This window comes from Nicrophorus vespilloides, unplaced genomic scaffold (assembly GCF_001412225.1).
Source record: "Nicrophorus vespilloides isolate i.1.1-1 unplaced genomic scaffold, Nicve_v1.0, whole genome shotgun sequence".
Taxonomy (NCBI): domain Eukaryota; kingdom Metazoa; phylum Arthropoda; class Insecta; order Coleoptera; family Silphidae; genus Nicrophorus; species Nicrophorus vespilloides.
Window position 1 is genome coordinate 50,986 of NW_017097526.1, and position 17,844 is coordinate 68,829.

At 31.7% G+C, this 17,844-nt stretch overlaps 2 protein-coding genes across 2 annotated transcripts in view; both read left to right on the forward strand.

Moving 5' to 3' along the window:
• LOC108560335 (protein YIPF5-like) overlaps positions 1-9,077 on the forward strand; it is a 58,507-nt gene extending 49,430 nt beyond the window's left edge. The window contains exons 2-4 of the mRNA XM_017917836.1: positions 8,156-8,266; positions 8,460-8,641; positions 8,709-9,077. Of these exons, the coding sequence (XP_017773325.1) occupies positions 8,156-8,266; positions 8,460-8,641; positions 8,709-8,871 (456 nt within the window). The 3' untranslated portion in view covers positions 8,872-9,077. The remainder of the gene's footprint in view (positions 1-8,155; positions 8,267-8,459; positions 8,642-8,708) is intronic.
• A 652-nt stretch (positions 9,078-9,729) lies between these two features.
• On the forward strand, positions 9,730-11,141 carry LOC108560336. The gene is made up of 2 exons (XM_017917837.1): positions 9,730-9,797; positions 9,848-11,141. Exon 2 carries the CDS (start codon positions 10,387-10,389, stop codon positions 10,852-10,854), a length of 468 nt encoding a protein of 155 aa, XP_017773326.1. The 5' UTR covers positions 9,730-9,797; positions 9,848-10,386; the 3' UTR covers positions 10,855-11,141.
• Positions 11,142-17,844: the final 6,703 nt, after the last annotated feature.

A 17,844-nucleotide genomic window follows, 5' to 3' on the forward strand; every position in this document is an offset into this window, starting at 1 on the left:
ATATTTACGCCAATTTGATTTATTTCTTGATCACTAAGTCCTATATCCGCACCAGTCAGCATCAACATCACTACAATTGTTGAAAGCAAACTATAGATTAAATAAATTCTTCAAACAATTTATAAAAATTACAAGCATTTATATAAAAATGCATATAAAATAAATGATAGACTTTTTTGAAATTATATATATTTATTTAGTTCTTTTTAATTCTGTATATGTTTTTTTGTGTACGACTGACGCAATAAACATTATAATTCATCTATAGAATATTAAAATTAGTAAATGAACATTTTACTATTTTGTATTTTTTTTTCTTCCAATTTTCTTTGTTTATTTAACGTCCAATTATATTTGCAATCTATTTAATTGGAAAAATAAACGACGTTTAGTTCATTAATTATTATAATTTAATTAAATTATATTTTTTATTATTTTATTTAGAGAAAGTAACGATATTTTAATAATGTGAATTTAATAATTCGAATTAGATATAACAAATGAGTTAATAGTACTCATAATTTACTTGTTAAAGTTATTTTGTTTTTAAATTCGATTAATAAGTAAAATTTTCAGAAAACGAATTTATATAATTAATTGTAGTAATTAACAAATATACGTTAGCTGGCTGACCTACCGAGACCAGTCAATTTGGACGGTTGAAAACTTATCTATATTTATTCTCTTAAAATTAAAAATTAATATAAAAGAAGCAATTTCCTTATGGTTTATGAAATAAATAAATATGATTTCAGATTCAAACGTAAGAAAAAAATTATAAACAAAAACCATAAAAAAACTGTTAAAAGAATGAAAATATAATAGATTGTCATGAACGTAACGTTACTATTTAATTGGATCGTAAGAAATAAAAAGATATTTTTTTTTCAATTACAAAAATAAGAATTAAGTAATAAAATCAGCAAAACAAAATTAGGGTGGGCCAACTTCGACTGACTGTTTTCAAATATTTATTACTTTTGAGTTTTTATTTTTGTGCAAGAACGGGTCAAAATTATAGAATTTTATAAAAAAAACCGAGCGCAGTTTAATTTTTGAACAGCTCCCACTTAAAATAATTAGAAAATTTTCAGAAAATGAATTTATATAATTAATTGTAGTAATTAACAAATATACGTTAGCTGGCTGACCTACCGAGACCAGTCAATTTGGGCGGTTGAAAACTTATCTATATTTATTCTCTTAAAATTAAAAATTAATATAAAAGTAGCAATTTCCTTATGGTTTATGAAATAAATAGGTTCAATTATAAACGTGCATGATTAAAATCAAAGATGCATAGCAGTATTAGTTGGGTATTACAATATAGTTTTATAACTCCAGGTGAGAGAACTACATTATACAAATTCCATAGTACTTTCTTTGTATTTGATGTTATAAATGCTATTTTAATGATAGAAATCTATTCCAATGGCAATGAAGTAAAAATAAAAGTTATCAGAAAAATAACTGACACAGTCGAAAAGTGTTTCTAATAGGTTGATCAGGTATAAAAAAGAAGAAATTATTTTTAATAATTGTAGAATAAGATTTTGTATGGAGTTTTGAGTGATTTGAAAGACCAACACATCAAACCTTCTGCTCGGTCTGATGAAATAAAAGGTTTTAAATGCGAAAAAGTGTAAGTCTCTAATATTTTTTGGAAGTCTCAGATTCTTTTAAATATGCGACATATTATAAAATGGGAAGTAAAGACTGCATTTTTCTGATCATGATTATAATCCAACAAATATGATTTCAGATTCAAACGTACGAAAAAAATTATAAACAAAAACCACAAAAAAACTGTTAAAAGAATGAAAATATAATAGATTGTCGTAATCATCAACAATGATATGTTCATCGACCTGTATGCAATGTAGAAGCTGTAGTGGCTGTACGACAGAGTGTCAACGATGATACATTTGTGTTTACTCGTCGACGTGCTATTCGCTAAGATGAATACTGAAACTTTATTTGAAGATGTTTCCATTCAAAATTGGCCCAAAAATTGATAACACCGATTTATTTAACGACACATGATTTCTTATTATGAGGGTGGTTGATCGTAAAGACGGTTTTTGTAAAGAAATATTAAATTTGGAGTCAGAAATGCATTAGAAAGAGTCATTACGTGTCAACAAGAAAATGTAGGTCATTTAAATCAACGGTCCCCAACCTTTTTGACCTTATGGACCACTAAACTCAAAATATTGAATCTAAACTCATTGACCACTAAACTCATTTTTTTTTAAATCTAAATATGAAATAGTATTTACATTGGGTCTTTTATAAAAATGCAGCTTAATAATGAGAAAATAAAAAAAATGGATTCAGAATATATTAAAAACATAAATGAATACTAAAGAGAATACACCACAGTAAATAAAATAGAATAAAACATGTTCTTGAGCACGGGACTACTGATTTAACTGATATTATTTTCCATACTTATATCAGAAAAATTGTAATAAACTATCTAAAAAAAATAAAAAAAAAATACAATTACAAAATTTGTATCTATTTTATAACAGTCTATAAGAGTTGGCCCACCCTGCATAAGTCAAAATTGATACTATTTTATAGATTTACTGTTTTGCACCTGTATTTTCTTTTGAATATTCTGCATTAATCTACTTATTCTTAGATTGTGGCAGATTGTAAATAAAAACAACTCATTAAAATATTTAATTTTAACACTAGCGTTTACGCAAATTTAATAGAAAGATATTTTTTCAATAGAGAATAATAATAACTGCAGTTGTAAGTAGGAATAAAAGGTAATTGTTAAGGTAATCAATTAAACCCGGCGCATCTGTAAGTATTTACTTGCATTAAGTTTGCGGTTGGTTGTAGCAATAGCAGCAGCAGGGGAGGACCAAATGCAACACTGACGTGTAATTGCGATTGGATTTCCGGTTTACACGGTGCATGTTTGCACGTGTAATATGCACCAGGTTCAGGCTGTTAATCGCAATAACCGTAATACACTTAACCCTCGGTGTTATTCAATTACTGCCGTTTATTTCCAATCGCGATTTCGTTTCCCCGATCCTATCCAAAAGCAATTATTATTAATATTATAAATTACATTAAATTACATTACATAAACGTGGTATTTGAGTTCGGACGTGCAACATGACGATAATCAATCGCCGCACAAAACGTTGGAAAAATAAATGAATGAATGGAGATTATTATTTGTTTGTCAAAATGTATAGAATGAAATCCAATTAAAATCTACAATAGAAATATGTAACAAGTGGTAATTGAACATGAATAATTGTATCTATAAATATTTTTGGGATGAATGTTTGTTATTAGGGCATCTTGAATATATTGGGTCTGGCAATTTGAATTATTGAAGTTTGCGTGGCGTTGAAAAATCTTCGCATTGAAGTTGAAGAGAGGAGGTGGGTGGCTGTAACATTCTGAAGCATTATTGATATGTAAATATGGTGCAGTGCGGTGCTTTGAAATGGTAATGGACTCGCGTTTGCTTATGCGGTAAATGTTGGAAGAGGAGAGGCCAATGCACATCATATCACATTTGAACTTACGTATATGCTAGCAAACGCCGAAAACATCATCTTCAATTACCATTGTTTGTCCGACGATCTCTCTCTTCGATGTGCCCTAATGTGATGCTCGAATATTATTGGTATTCCCTTTTATCCTATTTGTCCATACGCTAATGGAATTCTTGATCCAACAACGACGAACGCTTCAATTAGAATTGAAAAATAAACACAAATATATTGTATTTAAATATTTATTATTAACAATTGTAAAATGAATATTATTAATTTTTTTTTTTTCAAAATCTTTTTCTACTTAATTTTGAAATTAAAATTAAACAATAATAACTAAAATATCACAGTTAAATATTCAATAATTTATGAATAAACATAAAAAATCACTAAATAAATTATTTATATAGTTATAGGCAGATCCCTATAGTTGGATATCGTAGGATGTATAAAAATATTTTTAACTGAGGTCTGTTAATTTTCAATCCCATTTGTTACTTCTTTTTTCGTAAATTTTCTTACCAAATTAGGCGTCAATCGAAATTTACATAAAAAATATACTGAAAAAATCTGTAATTACCGTGATTGTCGTTGTAAACCACCGCGGATTTCGATGTTTGTGGGTTGATTTGCATCAGATTTACTAATTTCGATTAATGAAGTTGCTATTATTTTCCGAACAATTTGATTTTTTTTATGCCAAACCGCCGTTCGTTGCGGACCGTTTATTGGAATATGAGCTGATGTATGCGGACGTCGGATGCTGCGGCCGCAAATCGAAAACGTAATTACAGCTGTTAATTGTGATTGATGCAAACAGCGCCGTACATGTGCATTTATTTGCCAATATAATAATATAATGCAGTTGCGAAAGTGGGTGAGAACATGCGGGATCATTTATTCAAATGTACGTCGAAAATTGTGTAGGATCGTGTCAATTCTCTGTATGAGGGAGAAAGAGAGAGAAAGAGAGAGATATAGGATGTAGTGCATGTAATTCCGACACCCTCTATGTTTTCATTTATTCATTGCTAATAATTTAGTGGCCGAGGGTCGTCCGGAAAATCTGGCGTTCCGTTGCAGCGAAAGCAATAAAAGGACCCGGGGGAGGAAAGCCAAAAAGGAACGAAACTGTACTCTACTGTACTGAAGTGAAGTGAACTGTACTGAACCTTTTGCAAATAAATACCTCCAGGTCTTTATATTTTACGACCGAAAAGAAAAAGGCAGGCTCCAACCCCTCCCAATCGCCGTGCGTTTTGTATCGCTCCGACTCAAATGAGGATAAAGTGGTAATTCGACACATGACCCACAGCTGCTCGAAGGTGCACCTCGTCCCTACTATTCGAGTATTTATTTATACGCGGAAAAACATTGCCGTTGGCAATTGGATTATTTACAACACAAGGGAAAAGTATAAGTGTATGTAGAAAGAAAGAGAGAGGGAGAGAGAAGAAAAGGAAAACTTTCCTTGGCCTTCTTACATTTTTTCTCTACTTCTTTCTTGTGCAACAGCGCCTGTGGGACGATCCTCAGTACTACTATCCGGGACAACTTTTATTTTACTCGAGTCCCGAGGATAAAACTTATGCAATGAATTATTCCCGGTGACATCAAATTATGTAAGACGATCGATTCGCGACGAATGCACCGTTCGCATTGTTCCATTTTCCGTTTCCAGGCGCGAGGTAACTGGAGACAGATCTTGCGCGCACAATGATGATGGAAAATGCGAAAGTTTTTATTACAATATTGAATTTCCTTTAGCTATACTTCTGTCAGTTTTAAATTCATTTATTCGCTAATTTTGTGTATCATGATTATTTTCAGAATTTCGTTTGAAGTTACGTTATACAGGAAAAAATCTAAATATGTGTGATAGATTATTTCGATAACAATTTAAAATTATACAAAATGTTATAAATATTTGAAAATTGTCATAAAATTATGCAATTTACTTATTTCCTTTTGAGCCAATTTTGTTTTCTAAATATTTGAAAATATTAGTGGTCATCAGTTTAAATTTTTTTTTTTTTAATTTCAAACAACAAAAAAGTTTTTAAATTGACTATTAGTCGCCCTAAATGTAAATATTTGAGAATTTTCATGAAATTATGAAATTTTAGGTATAAAGTTAAATAATAATAATATAATTAAATAATATGAAATTCTATTATTATTTTCTCAAAACTTAAAGAAACATAACTTCATAACATTTACAAATGTTTTTATACAAATAATTTTTATTTGGAAATATTTATTTAATGATTTTAATCAATTCTTCAGACTAATTTCATCACTTTTTTGTAAATCAAAATTGAATATTAATAATTTTTTCATTTCGTGTCAAAAAATTACATTTTTTTTTTAATATAGTAGTAATTTGTTTAGTAAACACCAATTGATAACATTTTTATTAAAAATAAGTGAAGCCATGTAAGTGGAACAAACATTACCTTTAGTCATCTGACGCGGTGCAAAACCGATGGGCAATTAATTAAGTTTTATGATACCTGGAAGGAAGAGCAGCGGCCGTCCGTAATTTATAGCTCAAATTACATTTTAGTAACCCAAATTCAACAATCACTGTACGTTTCCTATGTGCCGGATGATGATTGCTATTACATCACAGTTACCGGATCGAAATCTTGAACCGATTTTGTTATCTAATCCAACTGCACATCTTTCTTCGACATTAGCAAGTGCAGATTATATTTTTTAAAAAGATTCTCTTATTATACAAAAATCCATTTTCTTTTATCATTTTCTGTTACTCTCTGTCTATATATATAAATATATTTCCTGTTTTTCTCTTTTATTTTTGGAATAAATTTCACGTCTCAGATAGCGCTGGTTGGCGCCGGATGCGGTAGTCAGAAGCTGTCGCCCCAAGTTGTTGAATGCAGCTGAATATTCAGATGCGCTTGAATATCTTATCGGAGTGTTCCACGTCTACTTTCTTCCAAGAAAAAATAAATGGAAATTCAGTTTTTTTTTTCGGTCTCCAACTTTTCGAATTACATTTGAAAGCTGAATAAAGAAAAATTTGGTACTGAAATTTTCACTGGGGTGACAACGAAACCACTAGCGCCATCTGACGATCGCTCTCTATAATCTTAGGGTTTATTGATTGTTACCACTGTAGAATACTATTTTCGTATAGAGCCGAGTATATTTGTTTGAAAATACATATAAATTCGTTTTTATATATAAATAAATTTATTTAAAAAATTATATTAATTATTACGAAATTATGGATTGTTTTCTGGCATAAGGGTACAATTCAGAAAATTGATTTTACGTGAAATATAGACTACTGTTTTGTTTACAGATATCTATTTCATCAGATATTTATTTTAATAAAATTGTATACCTAGACCATGTTTATTATTTTAGTTTTAAATTTAAAGAATAATTTAATTATTACAATTTGTGAATTGAAACAACTAATTTATTTCTCAAAAAATGCTTGAATTTAATAGAAAATTAATTTAAAAAAAAAATTGTGAAGGAGTGATCATAGATGGCTCTAACGTCGATTACACAATATTTGCTTATAGAAAATGTTCTTCTACATGTCTGTGGTGTAGAAGAAGTTGCATATATACAAACTAAAATTAGTTTAAAAATATGTATACATGGTTTGTTTATTTAAATGAAATGTGAAATAAATAATCCATATTTATTTAACATAAAATTATTTTGTAAAAAAAAAATATATTTTCCATTACTTAATTTAAATTATTGACTAATTTATCAGTATGATTTTTCAATTAATTTTTCTGCAGACTAATTGTTAAATTTGCTAATTTGGCGTTAGCAATTTTAATTTCAATTAGAAAAAAATAAATTTGTATATTTGTTGAATTATCAAACCAATCATATCTAATATTATGATTTGTATTATTTGCGTCCAAATTAAGTTTATATCTAATTATTTTTTTAAATTATTTCATTCAATTTGATAACTTTTACTCCTATTACCAAAAGAAAAGTTTTGTGTTTCTAAGTAAATATGTAAAGCTGCATACATCGTCCTCCTATTGATTTGGGAAATATTCTCTGTTCTATGCTTGTATACCAACTGCTATTCTGATGTCTTGATGATTAATATAAAATTTATAGCTGCAATTGCATACTATGAAAATAGTAATTGGTACAACTGATCCACATCATGCATAGTATTACATTTTCAGTTTTACGACTTCAATTTGATTAAATTGAAAGTACTACATTCCACTTGAAATCAGTATAACCTGATTAACCCTAATTGAATCTATCCCAGAAATGAGTTGGAAAAGACATATATTTCCTTCAGCTGTCTTGAGCACTAGCTGGAAGTGAACGTGAACTTTAACAGAAATTCCATGTACATAACGTTTCATAAACGTCTGAAGCAATGCACTTGCCTGGATCGCTTTACGTCAGGCTCACAAAACGGCGGAAACAAAGCGCACCTTCAACCGAATACTACATCCTCGTTATATCCGATCCCCGTGTTCATGAACATTTATGTTCATCCACCCAGGATTTTTCTATACCTTCCTTCATCCATATACATATAACGTATATATATATTTTGTTTGTAACTCAAGATTTTTTACTTATTTATTTTTTGTTTGCAGACCCTGACCGTTTTGAACCCGTTCCGGACTCCAGAAGCTGCGGCCGTTCAGGACACGGATTTCGCCGGGCCCCTGGTTTTCTGTTTAACCTTCGGGGCGTTTTTATTGCTGGTAAATAGCTTGTAAACACGCTTAGTAAACCCGAATTTCTCCTGCGAAATCTACGAGTTTCGTATACCTTTATATATAAAATGGGGGAAGGAAAAACAAACACGTTCAAGTGGAAAGAGTCGTACAAAAGATCTAATTTATGTTCGTTGGCGACAATTGGCTGTGCCTTTAATGTTTACTTTTTTCTTCTCAGTCTGGTAAAGTGCACTTCAGCTACATCTACGGGATAGGCGTGTTGGGATGCCTGTCCATCTGGGCGCTCCTCAGTCTCATGTCCACCAGCGGAGTTTCTTTCGGAACCGTCGTCACTGTGCTAGGATACTGCATCCTTCCTATGGTCGGTCTGTCCGGCATCAATGTTGTATTAAGCTTGCAGTGAGTATAGGCCATCCCCTCGTCACTTGCGTAACGCAATTGGTCTAATCCTTTGTTTGCTTCGCAGGGGGTACATTGGCATCGTGCTGACTTCCATAGCGATATTCTGGTGCAGTCTCTCCGCTTCAAAACTGTTCGTGACAGCTCTCGGCATGGACCACCAACAGCCGCTCGTCATGTATCCTTGCGCCCTACTTTACGGAGTATTCGCACTCATCACCATCTTCTGAGTTAGGGTTCAATCCGGAAGATGTTTAGGAAATTACGCGATATTTACATTCTCTTAATTAAAAGCAATCAACAAATAATCACACAATAAAAATAATCAAATAATAACAGTAAAATATTATAAATCAATTAATTTCTCTTCAAATTAACATATTACTTTCAACGCTTCAAATCCAAAGAGAATAAAATTGTTTACTTTTCTATAATAATATTGGTGGAAGGTTTAAATAAAAATAATAATAAAAAACAACAACCTTTTTTTCTGTTCTAAAAATCCTTATACATTTTCGCCTGTTAATTTTGTAAGTAAATTTAAAAAAAACTTTTTTTCTGTACCGTTACAAACTATTGATTAATTGAAGTGATGTTGCTTCTATTACAAAAAAAATTCCAATTCTGGATGAAAAACGCATTAACGTTTCTTACATTACAGATGTCGCTTTCGTAGTTACATAATTAAATTTTCATACAAATATAAAAATTGGGATGAAAAACACTACAAGAAGTAAGTTTTGGAGAATGTTGAAAATAAATTAATATTATTTTTGGACGAAAAATAATTTGAAGTTGAATTGACACAATTCTGTGAAACGTTTTTACAATTTATTCAATTCGTTATTATTGATACTACAATTTTTAACATAGCAATAATTCAATAAATGTTAAGAAACGTGACAACGCTGTTTTATTTTGTTGTTGTTAATGTTATTAAATTAGTATTAATATTAAATAATAGATGTCGCTCAAGCAGTTTTATTTAAACGTTCATAAATGTAGGAGATCTCATCATATGTCATCTGTATTCCAACGACGAATTTATTAACTAGCAACTGACGGTCCCCTGGATACGACAGTGGTGGCTTACAAATGTCTGAATTTCTAAATATAAAAAAATCTGCGACAAGCAGCGAAAGTGTGACAGAACTAGGTAAGTAATAATAAACATTTGGAGATGCTCGTAGTTATGTTTATTTGTAGATCATGACTAGTTACAATACAGTGTGATACATAAGATACATATGTCATAAAGGTTTCTTACAGTATAATGAGTCCGAGGCCCGAGAGCCATCATGGAGAATACACACGAGATAATACAGAGAAACTTACATGTTATTAAGACACAAGAGTAGCGGAAGAGAAGACAGGAAATAAGAGAAGAGAGAGCGGGTACAGGTATGTTGCCGCTTATATACCCTATCCAGATAGAGCCCTTATCAGATCTTCCCGGAATACCAGCTGCGGGCTGGAGTGGGTCCAGGGGGGTTCAACGGGATACGGCAAAGCTCGACACTTTTATTTTGTTTCCTTTAGGTTGGTATAATTAACTTACAGAAGAATCGGATGAATTCGGAACCATTCGTATACTTTTCAAATTTATGCTTTCGGCCATGTTGGTGTGTTGTTTACATTTTGTGTTTACATTTGGTGACAGCAACTACAGTGAGCAAGTAAGTAACAGTTTTTCATTATTATTTATATAAATATGTATGTACAATTAATGCACGTTCTATATTAGAATGGTTTATACTTGTTGTGTTGAAGGATGTTTTACAAAACAAGGAGACAAAATAGTGTTGAGATCATTTCCACCTATTGATTCTTTGTTATTTGAGCAGTGGAAAGTTGCTACAAGTAACAATTCACTGAAAGATATGGACAATCAGTATATAAGGAAATCTAAGAAAGTATGTAATCTTCATTTTTCTGAAAAGTACAGAAAGAGACCGAAGTTCTTAACATACGATTATCCAATGTTGACAGAAAATCTTATGAATGATGCAGTTGTTGATGAAATGAATATTGATGACGATAGTAATAAAATTATTGGCAATTCAGATCACTTGGGTTGTACAATAGTACAAGTTGAGACTGAAGAAATGAGTATTGTTGCCGATGGTACCAGAACTATTAACAACAATCTTATTAATTTGAATCAACTGTATTGTGAAACAGAACAAGTTGAGACTGAACAGTGTGATACATAAGATACATATGTCACAAAGGTTTCTTACAGTATAATGAGTCCGAGGCCCGAGAGCCAACATGGAGAATACACACGAGATAATACAGAGAAACTTACATGTTATTATGACACAAGAGTAGCGGAAGAGAAGACAGAAAATAAGAGAAGAGAGAGCAGATACAGATATGTTGCCGCTTATATACCCTATCCAGATAGAGCCCTTATCAGATCTTCCCGGAATACCAGCTGCGGGCTGGAGTGGCTTGTAGGTAACGTCATATAAGCGGGCTGGAGTGAGCACCACAAACATATCGGGCAGAAAGAATTATGGTCAATAGCCCTTTCTATCAATTAACGTTTTTTTTTTAATTATATTTATTTTGTTTTTTTTATTACTGTATATGTTTTTTTTTTGAACGACTGATGCAATAAAAATTATTATTATTAATAAACATAAAAATAAGATTTCATAACCTATAACCTATTCCATTCCTATTTTTTTGTAATTCGCAACTCTTGTATTCTATTTTTACAATTTAATTTTTGTAATTAATGATTGCAGTATTAAAAGTGTAAGTTCTCAAACCCTTTTTTAATTTACTTTTTTAACATATTGCACCTCTCAAATTAGTTTTAATTCAATTTAATACATGTCGCCTTCGCGTTATATAATTTTGTTTATAATTATATAGTAGGAAAATTACGAGCATTACATAAATCCCTGTAAACTACTGTTGATTCACCTGGAAATGATTAGGTTCACATTCGAATCAGAAAAAAAAAATGATGACGAGAAAACGAGATGGGAATTTGGTGATTTTTCGCAGTCACCTTAAAGATACGGGCACGTTGCTTCCCCATTTGTTTTTCTTCTTCTCTCTGATTCTTCTTCTTCGTCTCCTTACTGCATTGCACGCCTAATGTATCCCACTGACAACCGCGCATTATGTTCGTAGCCTCACTTGACTGATGACACTCCCATTAGCTTGTCAAAAATTCTCGCCCGGCGTGACGAATGCGCGGGGTGCCTGACAATCTGTAACTTTACAAATTTCGCGTCTTCGTCGAAAACAAGCGATAATACTTCCGTGATTTTACCTAACACAAATATAAAATATATATATAGAAAAAAAATATTTTTGCAAACATATTTCACGTTTATTCACTAATAAAACGCGCTTTACGTTCATGCATTCCAAGGAAATGATATTGTGTGTAAACAGTTTTGTCGCTTTTCTTTCCCCTTTTTCTCATCGTGTATTTTTATTTATTTATTTATATTTTTTGTGGTTTTCATAAGGGCTCGTCTGAGGACGTATTTCACGGTGACGCGGGCGACCGTAAAAACATCCGCATCTCGTTTCCTGTTTCATTGAAAATTGAAAACTCCAGTGGGCTTTCCTCGCGCCTTCCCATTCCTCCCTTTATAGGTTAGATTCAGGGGAAGTCCCTCTTTACTCAGGTGGCGCCTCCTCTTCACAGGATAATAGAATTTCAGGTAGTAAAGCTCAAATTGAAAACTTGCACTGTGCACACACACATACACACACGTTAGGCGAAAAAAAAACGTAGCTGCGATGAAATAGCGAGAAACGCAATCAAAGAAAACAACAAAATATGTATATATGCATATTGCAATGGAAAATAAGATCTTGGTTTGGATTAAATCCAATTGCGAGATGCATACGCAAATTGCTATTCGTAATGGGTAAATAGAAATGAAAAAAAAAATACACAAAGTTGGAATTGGAGCCCATTCTGTGTTCCGTTCACCGTCCTACTCGCTTCCTCGGACGACAATTTCGTTCCGAAGATTTCGTTGCTACAAAGGAAAAGCTTTGTCGGCATCCGCCGTGTTCATATCAGGAAACGAAGGAAATTAGTGCGACTCTTTGATATTCCTATCGGATCCACATTATTCTTTTATCACATTTCATTTCAATATATTCTTCAATAATTCATAACTATTTTTGAAAAATAATTTAAAATTTCAACCTTTCTTTACAAAATTTTAGGTTTAATTTTAGAATAATTTCGTAAATATTGTTATTTTTTATTTCAATTTTTCAAAATCTGTTTATATGTAATAGTTAACATGCTAACCAACAAACTAAATGAAGGAAAATAATGATAAAAACTTTAATTGGAATGTTTACTAAAAACAAATGTCAACTGTCGGATATTTATTTTTCACAGGAATAGATTGTAAAATAAATATACTTTGACATAATAAAAAAAATGTAATTGTTTAACTCTTTGAGTGGCGGTGATACACGCAATGTATCACCTTTTGAAGTGGGGGTATTATTATAATTTTTAGAACATGTACAGGAAGGTGGAATCAATTTAGTTGATATGTCAAGGGATGAATTTTGTTAGTCCGATAATATCCATTTAATAATATTTAATAAAATCACAAATGATGTAAATTCAATATCTTTCTACAAGTCAAACAACTTTTCTATGAACTACAAACTTTTGTTTTTTGGTTGGTGAATTTTTACAAAATTAAACTAGTCCTCTTTGTTAGTAATTATATGAAAATATACATACGTATGTGCTAAATCATAAATGTATTCAAATGAACAAAGAAGATTTCACAAAAAATAAATAATATATGGAATTTGTCGGAAATGAGTTAGATTGAACTGAACAGTAATTAAGTGAACTAGATTCGATGCTGGGTTGTCCATTTCTGTTTGCTATCTTCTCACTCTCTCGGCCTGTCATCCTCTATCTCCTTTACTTTGATGATTTGTGAGCACTGGACGAGTAATAATAGTCGAAAAAGAGAGCAGCTTTGGTTTGTGTCCGTGTATACGTATACACGTGTAACACACGGACAAGTGTGTTAGTCTGTATATGTACGAATTCGTGTGTGTATTGGTGAGCGGGATTTATCTTCATTTTTATTGTCCAGTTTATCGCTGCTACGTAGCAAACTCGAGCTTTCATATTCGGTGGGACATTTGTAACCGCAAAACCTTTTATCGGAATACACACTGACCGCCGTACACTCCGTCGAGCAAGTATAAAACGGCCTTCCCCGAGAGATCAACCGCATATCCGACCGAAAACTGGTCTCGCCCATTTCTGGACCTTTCCAGGAAAAATCCTCTGAAAACCCGCATCGGAGAAGAGCAAATTTTTTTTTATATCAAATGAAGGGCGGCAAGAACATCCAAATCGTGTCATTTCTATTTCATTTAATTGAATGAGATTTACAACAACACCAGTTATGCGAAGAGCATCCCTTCAAACGAGATGTTTTGTCGTCTTCGAAATTACAAAAAAAAATCTTGTAAGACTTCCGCGCACTTTACTGACTTCCTTGTATATTTCTACGCAACTTAATTAAGAGAAGCGAACGCTGATCGAAGGTTTTGAATAAAAATAAGAGTTGTAACGCAATGAGCGAGCATTGATCCGCTCTGAAATATTTCAGGCTCTTTTATGTTCATTGCAAGTCGATGAAAACTGGCAAATAGAATTACGAACTGCGCTACGAGTATTTTCATCCTATGCGGGATGCAGAAACGATGAGGACCGATTAGGGGATGAGGATAGTAATATACTACGTTGCAATAACCTCCTTTGTTCGAAAATTGTGTCTCGAATTTAACCCCGGATCGCTGCAGAATTGCTCGCACATTTTTTTAAAAAATATAATATTCACCGTGCATGAAAGAGGAATTTGCTCGGAAGCAAGCAGAAAATATGCACGATCGGAAAATCTCGCACGGTTTTAAGTGTGCTGCACGAAAGTGCAGTTACGCTCGACCGGAAATGCCGTGTTGCTGATTTGACGCTTCCAAATACAAATAACCGTATTTTGCATGTCAAAGACTCCGCGAATAATAAAGCGCCATCTATTTATTTCAACTTGAACCAGTCCTTTCATCGCTCATCTAAGTTTAGCATGCGTATGTGTGTGTTGTGTGTACGAGACTTTATAACACGCTCGCATTCGTAACGTACTTCAATTTCAATGAATATCAAATGCGATCTCTGCATATTTCATGGATGCATAACACCAACTCTCACGTGATTTTTACGTTTATTACGGTCGCATCATTATTATATATTACAAAAAAAAATACAAATACTAAAGATTTTCACTGACTTTTTTTAATTTCAATTTTGTTTTTGTTTTATTAACAACGTCTAATGAAAAAAAGTGTTAATTTAATTTTAACATAATAATAGTAATATTCAAAGTTAATGAAATATAAAACGCGTCAAATTATAAAATAAAAATAATACCTAAAAATAATTCCTGCTGAAAAATAATGTTTTCATAATTTATTTATTTCGAATAACGTAACAACTCAATTATAAAAGCTGCAACAAGTAATTTTGATTTTTTTGTATTCATTTAAATATCAAACATAAAAGATTATACTATCTAAATTGAAATAAGAACACCGATTTCACTTATATTTTTATTTGATTGAAATGAATTAAAAACGTAACAGCTTCAATCATAATACTGGATTTTTTATTAGGATGATTTAAACCAATCGTTTTTTTTTTAATGGCGACTATACATTTTTTTAAATATTTTTTTTAATGCATTTTTTTATTATTTTATTCGTAATTGTTTCTTTTTATATTCAGTTTTATCATTTTGTTATTTTGCTTAATTTCTGGGTTTGTTTAAATTTCTTGTTGTAAATTCAGTTAATTTTTTAATTATATTATTTATTGGCATTCATCACATTTAATAATAATACAGAAATACCTTTCATGATGCGGTTTCAATTATAATAGTACGGTTTGAAAATTTCGAAAGAAATTAAATTTTATTTTTGCAAATTTGCATAAATTCTACAAAATAAGTACACAAAATGTCAATTTCTTGTGAAATCAATGTGTTTCTTTTCTGTATGCAATTAGCATTAACAAAATATTCGTTTCGCAAAAATGTAATAATTTCATTACTTTTTTTCTGTGTTACAATTGTATTTTTTTGTGTTGGAGTTAGAGAGATATTGAATATTTTAGGTGCAAAGTGCGGTCCCCACCGTCTTCAAGGATCATTTCATAAATATTTACACGAACGTCGTTTTCGACAGATTTCCTTTTGGAGTCGCGGATGGATACACCATCATCCCCTTGACCCGAGGCCGTGACCCGATCGGAGATACCTTATCATCCAGACGACCCACACAAGCCCCAAAAACACATCCAATCCCAACAAACCCCCAGTAAGTCCGGAACACAGAATACGCCTGGATGTAAACAATGCTGTAACCCAATATACATAACACAAGTGCGGAATTATTAAAATTTACTACTTCAGATACCTTTGGGTACTGCCGAAACTAACAGCAGGAATAGCAGCAGCAGCTGTAACCTGCGACCACTTGAAGGATTAATGAAGAAACTAATTAATATTGAAGGCATCAAGTATACAGGGCTACACGCGCCCAGATTCACGGATACAAGGATTCGACTTGAACGAGCGAAGATTACCTACCTACACCCATCTAAATATAAGATGCGAATCTGGGGCGCACATATACACACACATCTCGATAACGGGGCGACCCAATTTCTCTCTTCTCACCCTTCAGAGCATCGCTATCGCTCACATTTTTTTAATATTTTGTTATTTTTTGTTTGTTTGACGCCTTGTCGTTTGGTGCATTTCGTTTGCACGAACGACCTTTTAATCTTGATAAATCTCGTTTCTGCGGCAACCGATAATTTCCTCCGGGTTGCGTGCATCTGATATTCGACAGTATTGTATACTTGTTTCTTTTTCTTTTACTTTCTCTCTTTTGAAAATGACTTTATAGCAGTTCTCCGCAAAGCGATGCATTTGAAACCGGTTTTTAAAGCGAAGACCCAATTTGTTTCCCAGTAAATTTATATAGTTAATAAACGACAACTCGCGTAGCATATTTTTCACATCCGATTTGATCGCAATCGGTATACGGTTAAAACTTTTTTTTATTTTTTTCTTTAAAATCAGTGCGGATTCACTATAGCACGCTTTGAAAATGTTAAAATCTTAAATTCAACAAACTATACAGTGGAACCTCGCGTAACGAGTATAATCCGTTCGAGACTCATACTCGTAACGCGAAACATTTTTTCCATAATTTAATGTAAAATACAATAACGCGTTTTAAGCCGAAACAAATACTCATGAAAAATTATTTATAACATTTATTCAAAGAAAATTATATATACTTAAGGACTGTGAATCATCTTCATCTTTTCTTCTATCGCTGAATGAACCAATTTGCAATGCGAATTCGATTTGTAAGAAACAAAAAAATCGAAATAATTAGTTTATTATTGCGTCTTTTTGTACGGTGACATTTTTTCAACGGTTTTCAAACTTTTAAAAAAATATTTATGTTTTGCACAAATATCGCATATATTCAAGTTGGTGTTGGTATGTGCAATCTAGCAACATAACTTTATTATTTAATAAAAATACTACATGGTTGACTTATATAATAATAATAACTTTCAAAATAATTTTAAAAACATAATGCGATGGTTGATGTTTGTAATTAAATCTTTTTTAGTTCCTAAAATTGTTAACAATTAATAGAACTTAATAAATAGATTTTTTTTGTAATAATAAGTAAGAATAATGATTTGTAGATATTTGTTAAACTTTTTACGAATCCACTTAATTGACATTTTATTTTAATTTTCAAATTCGCCTTTACCTCAATCAATTCTTATTGCAAATGATTTTACATTCAAAATGGGACATCCAAATTTTCCAAGTATATGTAAAGAATATTGATTGTTTCAAGTGATCCAGGAAAAGTTGAATGTTTTCACATTAATATTATCGTTTTCTACAGATCATTTCGATTTAAAGCAGATATAATCAATCCATTTAAGAGCTTCTTTGATTGCTACCTAGAGATTAAACATATTTATTGATCGTTTGGTTGCTTTATGCACCTCAAAATAGATAAAACCAAATTGATAAAATGGTGCAATTCATCTTTAGATTTGGTATATGTTGGTTCATCATGCTTGG